This window comes from Ictidomys tridecemlineatus, chromosome 10, assembly GCF_052094955.1.
Source record: "Ictidomys tridecemlineatus isolate mIctTri1 chromosome 10, mIctTri1.hap1, whole genome shotgun sequence".
NCBI classification, from domain to species: domain Eukaryota; kingdom Metazoa; phylum Chordata; class Mammalia; order Rodentia; family Sciuridae; genus Ictidomys; species Ictidomys tridecemlineatus.
In genome coordinates, this window is record NC_135486.1 from 127,705,242 (window position 1) to 127,719,428 (window position 14,187).

A 14,187-nucleotide genomic window follows, 5' to 3' on the forward strand; every position below is an offset into this window, starting at 1 on the left:
GTGTGACAGAGGAGTCAGGAAACCAACCCTTGGCAAGACCCTGTGCCCTTACCTGATGCTTCTCGGCTTCGGTAGTCCCAAATGCATTATTTCTGGGATTTTTTCCAACACCCTTTCGGTGCCTCTGTTGTTGTTTTCTTAATAATTATCTTTAGATAGACTCATTCTTAAGATATTATGCCAATGACTTTGGTTTTTCGCAGTGCTGGGGACTGAACTCAGGGCCTTGCCTGTGCTACGCAAGCGCTCTGTTACATCCTCAGCCAAAGCCCTGACACTCTGAGGGATATTTTACCACACAGCCATCAGTGGTGATGGAGCATCATTGCCCCTGGATAGATGGTGATCTATTAAAAATACAAAGGCAAAAAAGACCACTGATGCAATGAAAGTTTTTCTTTTGGGTACTGAGATTGAACTCAGGGGCACTTGACCACTGAGCCACATCCCCAGCCCAATTTTATATTTTATGTAGAGACAGGGTCTCATTGAGTTGCCTAGTGCCTCGCTGGCCTTGAACTCTTGATCCTCCTGCCTCAGCCTCCTGAGCGGCTGGAATTACAGGCGTGGGCCACCAGAGGGGCTCAGAAGTTTTTCTCAGTGTCAAGTAGGCATTGTTGCTGTTCTGGTGGTGAAGTGCTAGAAAATTCTGTCTTTAGTGAAACAACAACAAACCAGTTCCTACTCACAAAGTCCTTCAGATACACATGAAAATGAAGTTTGAAAAACACAATCTTCGCCTTTGCTGCACTAATGGGCTATATTTTTATCCTAGTCTACGTCTCTTCACGTGAATGGACTTTAATCAGCTAACCTGGCTCGCCACCCACTAACGGTCTCAAGGTTTCAACTCTGGATTGGTGAGTACCACAGAATGCTGAAGGCGACCATGACCAGCCTAAGATCTCCTTGGACTGAGATGGAAAAGGTAACCAAAAAGGAAGCAGCTCTCTCTCATGGTGGTCCACTCACTTCAGGTTCTCAGTGCACCGACTGCCACCCACAGGCAGGCCACCAGTGGGGACACGCCTGCGCTCTGGGGAGCACTGATCTGAGGATTCTGATTGTTGAAAGGAGCTGTGCCGACCCCAGGTGAGGGGAGACCAGGGGCTTCCTTGGCGCCATTCCTGTACACGCCATTCAGCACAGACCCTCATGGTCCACGTTTGAGTTGTGGCGTTTCTTCCTGGAGGCCCTCCTCACCTGGAACATGACCACGAGGCTCTGGTTGCTCTAACAAATGACCACAGGCTTCACGGCTTAACGCACGTGGCTCTTGTAGTCCTGGAGGTCAGAGACCTGCAGCTGGTTTCATGAAGCTAAGGTCCAGCTGACAACAGGGCTGGAGCGCTGAAGGTGTTTTCTCGCTCTTTCTAGCTTTTAAAAGCTGCCCTCATTCCTGGTCTTCTGGACCCTTTGTCCATCTTCCAAGTGCATCACTCCACAGTCTGTCATCCCACTGCCTTGTGTGACACCTCCTCTGTCCCTTTCCAACCAAAGGGCTATGATTACATCAGGTTCCTTGAAAATCAAGGATGAGGGGCTGGGGATGTGGCTCAAGCAGTAGCGCGCTCGCCTAGCATGCGTGCGGCCCGGGTTCGATCCTCAGCACCACATACCAACAAAGATGTTGTGTCCGCCGAGAACTAAGAAAAAATAAATAAATGTTGAAATTCTCTCTCTCTCTCTCTCTCTCTGTCCCCCTCTCTCACTCTCTCTTTAAAAAAAAAAAAAAAAAGAAAATCAAGGATGATCTCATTTCCAAACTCCTACCGTAACCCACCTGCAAAGCCCCTTAGCCACAGGAGGTAGTGTACCCACAGGCCCAGGGATCAGGATGTGGACACTGCAGGGCCATTACGCCGCCTGCCAGGAACCATTCAGCTGCCACACTAGCCAGGATGAAGGAAGCCGTGAAGAGGTGGGTCTGGCCAGAGCACACACAAGCCGGAGAAGAGCTCCAGCGTCTGGCAGAGCCCACTTCATCAAGGAGTGAACCCCAAAATGGATTCACTATGGGTCCGACTCCTGGGGAGTAAGTGAAGGTCAGGTGTCAGCTGCCACAGAAGTGACCCTGGCCCACCCCACAGAATACAGGGAACCAGCAGAGGTTTGACACAGGCGTTTGGCAAGTGAGATTTATTTAAACAATAGTAAGTCAACAGGAACAGGAACAGGTGTGACCACCTTCACAATAAGACTTCTCAGAGCGTGGAGTGAGGTCAACAGGCGAGGCCCACCCTGGCCGCGGCCATCCCTCAGGCTGCTCCATGCATCTCTGGGAAGACAGCTCGGCTTCCAGCTCAACAGGAACGTTCAACAGATCAACAAGAGATCTCCTTCAGACCTGAGGGAGGAGACAGAGACTCAGAGACCTCAAGGCACCGAGCAGAGGGCAGCAGAGCTGCAGGAACAAGACACCGCTACAGGCCCAGCAGGCGGGTCTGGGCCCAGTACATCCAACCCTACAGCTGTCCCCTGCTCTGTGAAAGGCGATTTCACGAGGAAACTAGAAGTTGGGCAAGATTCTGTTTATGAATAGTTTAAAGGGGATTAGGAAAGCATTATAACAATTTAAAGGCTCTCTGCAGTAAACATCCAAAATCTACCCTGTAACAGCTGAACCTTGAGCTAAGGCAGAAATGATTTTTCACCATGACACAAGAGCACCCAGGCAGAGGGTGGGGACAAAGGAGCCCCTTACGTTAAAATGGCCAACTTACTATTGCTCTGTAAAACTAGAGTTGGGCCTTGGATGTAACTCGGTGGTTCGACCCTAGTACTACAAAAGGACAGGGGGAGGGGAGAACTATAGTTAACTCGAAAATATCAGAAATAATGTACATTTCCAAAAGCACGGGAAAGTTAAATAAATCAGTCACATGATGGAACTCAATAAAAGCATCATAATTATGCTTGCTGACAATATTTAGTAGCAAAGGGGAAATGGTTATGCTACCATATTAAGTTGAAAAAGTTAGGAATTAATGTTAAATAAATGTATAAATTCAGCTTTATTAAAAATAAGATAATATCTAGAAAAAAACATGGAAAAGTTACTAGAGGTTCTCTCTCGGTACAGGTCAATTTTCTTTTCTTTGCTACACTTTTCAGAAGTTTCCAAATTACACTGTTTTATAATTTAGGAAAGGATGAGAACATAAAAACACACCAATAAGTGATTTTTTAAATCAAAACAAGTTTGAAAGGATTCTGTGGGCTGAGCTAGGTGACTGTAGACAAGAGATTGAGAAGCCCAAGCAGGCTGGCCGCCCCTCATGTCACCTGGCCTCTGTCAAGGTCTCCACTCGCAAGGTGCCTGAGGTCATGTGTCATTCAGATCACACCTGCAGGAGGCACTGGGGCAGCTGCTACATGTGCCTGATTTAACACAGTTTCCCCCGGTGGAGACACATTAACAACAACCGCCAGGGAGCAGGACCTGGGGCAGGTGGGGAGGAGGAGCTGGACCAAAGCCAACGGGTCACCACTGAGCTGCGGATCCGCTCACCCCCACAGCCTGCTCAGCCACAGCCAGGGAGCTATGACCAAGGGCACGGGCTTGTTAGAGAGCGTGACGACTTGTGTGTTTAACACCTAGTAAACCCGATAAAAGAGACAAACACTGGACACTTCAGAATCACTTTAAACCTTCAAGGTCCTCAACTTTGCAACTGCAGAATTTCCACAGCAGACCCGTCAAGGGCTGGCTGGCTGTTCAGGATCTGGGGCTCATCAAAACAATTTTCCTGAATTCTATGCTATAAAAACCCAGATGATAGAACTATGAATTCCCAAGGTATGCTCATGGTTACACAGAGCTCTCGGGTTCTTTTTGAGCTTGAAGTCACAGGTACGCCTTTCGTTCTCTAGGGAAGGAACATTCCCCATTTCTACACCAAAGAAACTAAAGATGATCTGTACCAAGCTCCTGTCCTCCTCTGGTTGCCCAACACAGGCAGTAATGCTGCATGAGCTGCTCCAGGAGCTCCATCTCGTCCAGGAATTCCAGGGATTCGATCCTGAGCAGAGATCAAAATAGTAAAGGATGATGTTAGACAGTGAAAATGTCTGAGGTGATGGTCCACGGTCACCAGTGTGCAGAGCTGCTCACGACATATCTTAATGGCTACAACATAGTTTGTCTGGTGTGGTTCCTTTTTAATTTATTTATACTAAAAAGAAGAAAGAGGGCTGGGGGTGGGGTATAGCTCAGTAGTGTGCATGCTTAGTATGTGGGAGGCCCTGAGGCAAAAGAAACCTCTTCACCTCACAGACTGCATTTTCTCAGGCCTTCGAGGCTTTCACTGCCAATTACTGATGTCTGCACACGGAAGACCAGTGATGTTTCTGAATGTTGTAAGTTCTGTGGCAGAGCCAGTTCTTCTCATGACCTTGCAAGGGACTAAAAGCTGCACCTCTAGGTCACCAAAGGAAAAAAGAAAGAACAATCCAGGAAGCATGAACTAAATGTAAAAGAATTAAAGCAGGGGCTGGGGCTGCAGCTCCAAGGTGAAGCACTTGCCTCACCTGTGGTGGGCACTGGGTTCGATCCTCAGCATTACACAAAAATAAATCAACAAAATAAAGATATTGTGGGCAATTATAACTAAAAAAATTTAAAAAGAAAAAAAGAATTAAAGCAGGCACTAACACAGATGTATATATGGCGATGTTCCCTTCAGTGTTGTTTGAAACAGAGAAATTAAAATGAAACATAAGGCACCAGAATAAATGCCTAACTATACCCATTTTTTATTTCTTTAAAATTACCTTTTATCAGTTTAAAATTATCATTATTGGAATATTCTACCAACAAAAATACCATGTACAGTCATGTATATCTAAAAAGATAAACACGTATATTCACAAAGTACAAATAATAAATAGATAAATACCATGTAAACAAGATATGTTAACCCTCAAGTTTTGATATGTAAAGATAAATATGACCCATTTTTAAGTTTAAAAATAAAGAGGGGGATTTCCAGACAAATATATGTAGTAAAGTTCACTGATGCAAAAAAAAAAAAAATTATGTACCAATAAATATTTATCTTTATGTGCATGTGCCTGCAGAGCGCAGGCTTTACCCCACGGCCTCAGCACTGCTTGAAACTATTCAGAACGACCATGTATTTCTTTTATAATGCGGGAAGATTCCTTTAAAATTGCTGTCAGAGGTCTTTTTCCCTTACAAATGCTTGGGTGATGTCATTTTCTTCCTTCTCCAAAACAGGAATCATGCCAAATTTCCACTGCAGAAGTTGCTCTGGGAATTTTCCAGGTGCACTTGCTCATCTGTTTGGGCACAAGCTCTACCTCCCCTAATAGCTAATCTGTTACCCTCAGGTTGCTACCAGTATTTAATTGATTTCAAAAAGAGTCTGGATAGGGGCTGGGGATGTGGCTCAAGTGGTAGCATGCTCGCCTGGCATGCGTGCGGCCCAGGTTCGATCCTCAGCACCACTTACAAACAAAGATGTTGTGTCCACCAAAAACTAAAAAATAAATATTAAAAAATTCTCAAAAAAAAAAAAAGAGTCTGGATAAAGCTTTGTTTTGTGTTTTTCAGTAAAGTCCACAGGTAGCCATGCCTTTCACTCCCAATTAACCACCGCAGAGCCAGGGCTTCCGGCCCATACCTGCTCACTTCTGCCCGAGGTAGCCTGCTGTACAGCTCCATCATGTTGACCGCACATGCTGTCTCCCACCCATTCGCCAGGAGCCGCTCTTTCTGAAGTGTGGTGAAAAGAGAGGGAAAATCAGAAGGCCCGTTGAGTAAGTCCCAGACCCTCCTAAGCACTTTTCTGAAATGATTCCTTCAAAAAGCCACTCTGGCCCCCTGCATCTTTCTTCTTTTCACCTTTAAATTTTCTATATTGGGCATTTACTTTTATCGTGGAGGAAACTGAAGTACATTTAGAGACAAACAGGAAGAGGCTTTTCTCTGAGTAACAGTTCTGAAAGCATGTGGTGGTCATGTACTTGAGATATGTCAAAACTAACCTGTTTAAATGGGGCAGGGCTAGGAGGTGTCTCCAGCAAATAAATGACATTTGAAATAGGGAGGTGGAATACTAGTGAGGGCCATGGGTGGATCCTGATTCAGACCCACCAACTATAAAAACTGTTTTACACAACTGAGGAGAAGAACATGGACCACATATTGGATGCTATGAAGTTAATGTCTGTCTGTGAAGGGTGATAATGGTTCTGACATTATCCTGGGGGAGAAAGTCTTTACTGGTAGAGGATTTGCACTGAAACACTGAAGGTGAAGTCATGTACAACTGGGATTTGCCTGAAAATATTCCAATGCCACTACCCATACAAAAAAAATATTGTGGAGGATTTAGAAACAGAAATGATGAAGACATTACAAAATACAGAAGCCGGCTGATGGGACATGGGCATCCAGCTCACTATCCCCTCTAACTCTGTTAGTTTCAAAAATTACATAATAAAAGAAAAATTCGCATAAAATAAGATTTGATGATATAAATAATAGTGTTACAATAAATATATTTCTGTTTTCTACACCAAGATGTGGAAGGAGGAGACTTGGACTGTCCCAGCATCAGGGAGCCCCAGCTGCCTGTGTCGGCAGGTACTCACAGGGCCTCCTGCATCATCTCATCTGCAAAGGAAAGGCCCCTCTTGATGGCTAAGAGGACAGACAGACACCCCCGTGTCTGCTCTCTGACCTGAGACTCTAAGGACTTGCAGGTCTCCACTCCCGCCAGGTCACACTGTCGTCTCCGCAGGTTTTCAATCATGATCTGCCCAAACCGATCACCCATGTTCACCTGAGCAGGGAAGAGAGAGCAGGCATCACCCTGAGAGTTTGCTTCTTAAATATTAAAAACACCCAATGACATCCAATTTTTAACCAGTCAAGGCTGACTGAGAGCTCCTGCCAGCACAGGTGAGGGAGGGAGTAGCACCAGCACGCCATGTGCTGGGAGCGTATGGTGGGTGGCCCCGGGCAGCACTCGGCCACCTTCAGAGCTCCACCTGTGCTGCACCAACTCCACACAGCACTGGGCCCGACAGGTGTACTCACGCACATGCAGAGACGCAGCAATCAACCACGGTATTATGTGAAGTGGGAAGATTCCGGAAAAAAATGACCATCATTTGAGGGTTAACTAAATGCTATCACCTTCACATAATGAACCACCACAAACCTGTGAAAAGGAAGGAGGACAGCCACAGAGATGCAGAGGACTTTAAGCTAACGCCCAAGAAGCCATGGAGGGGTGTGCACAGAAAGCCCTTGCCTTCCAGAGAAAATGGATCTCTCTCCTTTTAGGGAAATTCTGAACGCAGGACCACTGCTTCTCAGATCAGAAGACTGAGGTCAAGGTTAGGAGAGAGATTTACTTTTATCTAACCTTTGGATTGCTTGGTTTTTCTGTTCTGCATGTGGTGTTAGTTTTTTGAATAAAAAATCTTAAAAAACCACAACTACCCTATATATATGCACAAATGCCAGAAAACACATTGCCACTCACTACTGTAGCACTGACGATGGCTTTGCCATGGGTATATGAGGTGACAAAAAGACCTCACTGGAACAATATGTAAAATTACTCCCAGAGTTGACATGATAATAATGCCAGACAAGCAACAGTACTATTCCCTTCATGAAGCACTAATGATCACATTGCACGCCCCCCACTCAGGACAGATGGCACTGTGAACACACACTCCACTGTCTTACTACCAAGGTTTGAATTCTGGCTTGCAAGCTGCGAGGCCCTGGCCAGCTAACTCTCTGTGCTCTATCCTCCGACCTGTAAAGTCACGACAGTGCTAGTACCTACCCTGATGACTACTGTCATAATTAATTGTTAATTTATGTAAAACTCACAGAACAGTGCCTGGTACATAGCAAGCACATCTCGCAGTTCACTGTCATTACTTTATTATCACCCTTGTGCTTTTGTAATTTTAAACAATCAGGATATGACGTAAGACATGTAAGCAATTATGTGTAATGAGGCTGCTGGTGATGTTGTATTTGATAGAAAGTTAGTGACTTAAGTTAAATTATGTGGATGAGGTGAGGGTGTCAGGGACAGCTGTGGACAATACACTGAAAACGGGTACTTTCCAAGGTGTCCTCCAAAGCAAGAGGGTCTCTGCTCCAAATTCCCTTAACCTGCCATTTGTCATTTGAGGCTGTGTGAGTGGGAGTGGGACAGCACACAAAGGAAGCACAGGGGGCAAAAGCAGACAGCTGCCCAGGATTTGTTCACATCGAAAGAAAAGACAGGCTGGGCTGGGGAGGTGGCTCAAGTGGTAGCGCGCTCGCCTGGCATGCGTGTAGCCCGGGTTCGATCCTCAGCACCACATACAAAAAAAAAAAAAAAAAAACAAAAGATGTTGTGTCTGCCGAAAACTAAAAAATTAAAAAATTAATTAATTTTAAAAAAAGAAAAAGAAAAGACAGGCTGGATGTTCGTTCTGATAAGTGGAAGCTGAGCCAGTAACGGGGGAGGGGAGGCACAGGAAAAATGGGCAAAGGGGAGAGTGGAGAGGGGAAGGCACCTGGGGCAGGAAAGATGTGGAATATGAGGGACATTATTATCCTAGGTACAGGCATGACTGCACATATGGTGCAAAGCTACACTGTGTACAATCAGAGATTGAAAAGTTGTGCTGCAATTGTGTACAAGGAATCAAGATGCATTTTGCTGCCATATATACCTAATTAAAATAAATAAATTAAAATGTAAGAAATTATCAAAAGAAAAAGACAAGACAGGAGGCAGCTTCCACCAAATCTACTCCCCAGCTCAGGTGGGGAACATGCCCAGGTTAAGAGAGGGAAGGGAAACTGACAAACTCTAGATAGGGCAGAGGGGTGGGAGGGAAGGGAGGGGGCAGAGGGTTAGCAAGGATGTGGAATGTGATGGTCATCATTATCCAAAGTACATGTACAAAGACATAAATTGGTGTTAATATACTTTATATACAACCACAGATAATGAAAAATTGTGCTGTATATGTGTAATAAGAATTGTAATGTATCCCACTGTCATTTATTTTTTAAAAATAAATTAAAAATTTTTTTTAAAAACCTAACACTAATTTGTAAAATAAATAAATAAAGAGAGAGAGAGAGAGAGAAGGGAGAAAAACAAGCCAACCAAGAACCAAACACAAGAGTGTGAACAGGGCAGGAGCAGGGAAGGAGGTGGAGACAAGTCTAGCCTAGATCCACCCATAAGTACATGATGTGGAGCACGTCTCTTTACTGCCCTTATCTGTAATGAAAAAAGATTTTAAAAAATAAAGTCAGTCAAACACTAACAAAAGACCTTTGTAGGGAACGTTCTACAATTCTACAGAAAATACAGTGATAAAGAAAGAAATGGAAAAAAATTTATAAAGACCAAATCAGAAGTTCTAAAACTCTGGCTCAATGTTTGCAAGAAGACAAGCAAGAATTGACCAAGATTGCTGGAATCAACTCATAAAGAAGTGATAAATGGCTGAAGGCAAAAGGAAAAGAACAAGGGAAGGATATAGCAAAGGTTTCAAGAGAAAAAGCCGCCTCTGGGGTCTGAGGAGAACCAATCTCTGGCTTCCTCTTACCTGTTCATAGTTTATGAGCATGGCTGTCTCAAAAGTGTTGGATGCCCACTTCAGAAGGTTGGCCGACTGCTCTGGAGTCATGTAAACCAGCACACATTCAGTTATCAGGAGTGTTGGCAATCTGAAGTTAAAAAAAAAAAAAAAAAATCAAGGCGTTTTTATCAAGTGAGAACTTGTACATATGTTGCAGTTTTGGCAAGGCAAGTCCCACCCCCAGAAAACCAGAAGTCAGCACACATCAGTCAGCATGCTACCCATACAGACACCATTAGGACCCAAAGCCTTGCACTGTGAGAAGCTGAGCAGGAGCAGTGATTTGTCTGGCTAATGACACTGAGCTGATGTGTGGGGAGGACTATTAAAAGGGTGTGCACTGTCTCTCCTGTGCATGGCACAGTGGTAACATAACACTACAGATCCTACCCTGGAACCTGGGTTAGTCAGGCACTTGGTGTGTCAAGGAGATAGCAGCAGATAGGATGCAAGTTTGGAGATGACTGGCACTGGCTCTCCTGGCACTTGCTCTTGCTCCACCTGGAACCCTGACACTGAATGAACTCAAGGCAGCCTGCTGTGGGAAGAGAATGAGGCAGCCCAGCTGGCAGCCTCCTGCTGGCCTGCCCCTGTCCACACAGGAATGAAGCCTGGGGCCTCAGCTCTTCCTGGCCAGCTACTTTGCTCATCTGGATTCTATTTTGTTTTTGTTTGTTGTTTTTAATATTTTTTTAGTTGTCAATGGATCTTTATTTAATTAATTTATTTATATGTGGTGCTGAGAATCGAACCCAGTGCCTCACACACGCTAGGTGAGTGCTCTGCCACTGAGCCACCACCCCAGCCCCTCTACTTTGTTTTTTAACAATGAAATGTTAGACAACTCAGACAGTTACAAATTTATATCCAAGTGCTCCTTGGAGCACCTGTCCCTCACCTGACATCATAAACTCAACGTGGCCTGGACTGAATCATGATACAAAGAAACACAGAACACTGAATCCAGAAAAAGAACCGTCTATGTTGCACACACTGGAACCATCAAAAAGCAAAACATTTAAAGGAAAAATTTTTTGAAATTAACAATAATGATCTAAACCTAATGCCTGAGATTATGTTGCCTAACGCAGTGGTGCACACCTGTAATCCCAGCAGCTCAAGAGGCTGAGGCAGGAGGATTGGGAGTTCAACGGCAGCCTGAGCAACAGTGAGGCGCTAAGCAACTCAGTGAGACCCTGTCTCTAAATAAAATACAAAATAGGGCTGGGGATGGGGCTCAGTGGTCGAGTGCCCCTGAGTGCAATCCCAGTACCAAAAAACAAAAACAAAAACAAACAAACAAAAAAAAAACTAAGGTTATGTCACTTGAAATGATTACAGTGTGTGAATGAATGAATAAAAAACTAATATTCCAAAACCTCATCGAATAAGTTGACAACTAGAGAAAGTTTCAAGAAGTTATTTAATATAAAAAGGCAACCATTACTGCATAAGATACTAACGTGAGGAAAACTGGTAAAGACCACTTTTTTAGGAAATCTTGGTATTTAAGTTTTTATAAGTCTGAATTATTTGAAAACTTTAAAAGTATTTTAGAACTATTTTAAAGGTGATCATTAGCATTAAAGTAAAGATTCATATTTTTTCAAAACATAAATGAAAGAAAACAGAAAAGCCAGCCCATAAAGAAAAAAATACAGAACACAATGAAACCACGTGGAAGAACTGGACACAGAATTCTAAAACTTGTCATTTCAACTGTTTTCATCCATTTTGTCAGTTTCTAAAAGGGAGGCAAAGTTCCCATCAAGAGCTAGCCCACTTTATAAGTGATTATTTCCCTGATCTTTCATATCATTTTCAGAATCTACCGGTCACTACAAGCAAAGCTGGATTCAGAAGTCACTTAATGAAGGCCTACTATGTCTGTTCAGCTACACTCACATGAATTACTTCAGTTCATCTATATGGTGATATAGTTTTTAATCCCAGTTCATGATGAGAGAAAACAAGGCTCAAAGAAGTTAAAAAAAAAAAATACAAAACATTTCCTGTTAGTTAACTAGTAAGGAGGAAGCTTAGAGTTGAACTCAGGACAAGAAGCTAAGACTCGCATTCTCCTGGACAGGGTACCATGGTTACCAGTGAGTCCAGCTTTAGCCAGTCTACTACGGATTCACTCACTAACGTCCACTGGAAAAAACATGTGCCTGAGGAAACCATGGAGTTCACATGTCCCTTTGCTCAAACGTCCACCTTGTGCTGTGAATCACAAATGTCCATGACAAGGTCATCTTCACCTCTCACTACCTCTGTAACTCCAATCCGATTTTGACCAGTGGCATCATGCTAAAACCATGCCTCTCACTCCTTCTCGTCTTCCCAGAAGTGCCCACTCTCAAGAATCCTTCTGGATCATTTATAAAATACATGAAAGCATGTAACCATAAAAATTTAATATGGTGGGGGTTTGGTTTTATGTATTTAAGATCACACCATGCCTGTTATTATGCAACTTGATTTTGGGTATTTTTTTTATTCAACGTTAGGTTTGAGCTCTCCCCACATAAATCTAGGCCATTCATTTTTCATTTGATTTACCCAGTCTGCCATTGACAAACATTCCCAATTTTCTGCACTGTAACGACTATGACATACAATCTTCTTATGCAAGACCTTCTCCAGGGAATATACCTCAAAGTAGATCTGTGGTAGGTATGACAACACATTTACAACTTTAGTAGACACTTTCAGATTGTTCCTCATAATGGTTGTACCAAGTTTGCTTCTACCAATGGTTATACCATGTCCATTTTTGCTAACTTGGTAGGAGGAAAACAGAATTCCATCTGACTACTCCTGAGGCTTGATATCCTCATAGGATAGTCATACGTCATATATTCTGCATTACATGATATTCAGTTTCTTCTTGGAGCTGCCTGGTTATCTTTTGCCCATTTCTTCTATGAAGCACTTCTATTTAATGGCAGTTGTACATTATATATTCTAGATTTGTTTCTGTCCATACAATTCTCTTCTCTCAAACTTTGATATTAGGCATCAGTATTTTTAAAAGCTAATACGTGTGATGATGATGTGCAAACAGACTTGAGAAACAACACTGCTTAAGAATTTCAGCATCAAAATTAGAATGGGTTGCACTCCATGTATGTATAATATGTCAAAACACACCCTACTGTCATGCAGATCTAAAAACAGCGGATTTTTAAAAAAGCAAACAAATCAAAAAAACCTCAGCAAGCAACTAAGTAGCAAGGAAATGACAAAACTTATAAAAATCAAAATGAAAGATTGGGTCTCAAGCTGCACTTTCAACAGGCCACATCTCATAATTAGCATGAAATCACAAATGCAGAAGAGGTTAAAAAGAAATCTCACTGTGTATTCATGTTACATTTCTTTAGTTTCTCTTCCAGTTCAGATAGGTCTCGGAGGTCTGCTCCAATAATGGCATATCTCTTTGAATCCAGTGTGTGCCCATCTGCAAATGCAAGATTGTTTCAACTGAAATTAATCAAGAGGAGATTAAATTTCAATGAATATGACTTTTCCAAAATTAAAGTAACTTCAATGATTGGGCCCATTAAAAAAAAAAATACATGTTCATTGTTTAAAAAAAAACAAAACAAACAAAACAAGCAAGAAGAGTGTGAACATAACCAAAATTACATCTTCCAAAGGTAAGTATGAGTGTTTTGGTAACTAACATTCCAGCCCTTTTACTCTAGTGTTTAAGTCATACCACAACAAAAACTTTTTTTTGGGGGGGGGGGTAGAAAGAGAGAGACTCTCTCTCTCTCTTTCTCTCTCTCATACACATATACCCTGAACAGAAAAAAAGAAAATGAGATCACACAAAACCCATTCTGAAAACTGCTTTTCCTACTTAATAACAGCATCTGGAACATAATTCTCTAATGGCTTCATAACATCCCACCGTGTAGGGGAAAAAGAACATAACTTACTAGCCAATCCCTCATACTGGACATGTGGTATTTCCAAGTTTCCTTCATCTTGGACACTGCAACTAGCATCCTTGTGTATACATACCAATGGAGTACCTGTCCTGTTATTCTCTTTAAAGTAGATTACAGAGTTGAATTAAGAGATAAAGGTTAAGCCTGTTTAAATATTGATACCCACTGAGAGGCAGTTCTCAAATGTTGCAACCATTTGTGACATGTTTAAAAGAAAATAGTTTATGTACTAAGGTATTTGCAAATACACAATATTTGCTTAAAGCATCCCAGCAGGGGCCCTGCACTGGTGGACGTGGTATTCTCCAGCTTCAGCAGCCACAGGTCACCTCGTCCCTGGGGCCTACCGCAGCACAGATCAACAGGCTGTGCATTTCTAATACATTTTCAGATGGTCTTGATGGTCAGTCTGGGGAACTACTAGTACAAATAAAGTGACATTGGCAATAAACATGGGTGAAGGGTCCATAGAGGTTCATCCGTCTAGTTACAATGTATGTGTTTGCTTAAATTTTTTAATTCAAAGTTCAATAAAGTTCTCAATAGAAAAGAAGAGTTTGTTTACCACAGGCATCATGTGCTCAATTTC

The 14,187-nt window shown here is 42.8% G+C and overlaps 1 protein-coding gene across 1 annotated transcript in view; it reads right to left on the bottom strand.

The window, feature by feature from the left end:
- Positions 1-2,124: 2,124 nt before the first annotated feature.
- The window catches only part of Lcmt1 (leucine carboxyl methyltransferase 1), a 42,846-nt gene continuing 30,783 nt past the window's right edge, over positions 2,125-14,187 (bottom strand). The window contains exons 6-11 of the mRNA XM_005323766.5: positions 13,000-13,102; positions 9,607-9,727; positions 6,708-6,809; positions 5,646-5,737; positions 3,925-4,022; positions 2,125-2,347 (exon numbers count right to left, since the gene is read on the bottom strand). Coding sequence (XP_005323823.1) covers positions 2,325-2,347; positions 3,925-4,022; positions 5,646-5,737; positions 6,708-6,809; positions 9,607-9,727; positions 13,000-13,102 — 539 coding nt within the window. The 3' untranslated portion in view covers positions 2,125-2,324. The remainder of the gene's footprint in view (positions 2,348-3,924; positions 4,023-5,645; positions 5,738-6,707; positions 6,810-9,606; positions 9,728-12,999; positions 13,103-14,187) is intronic.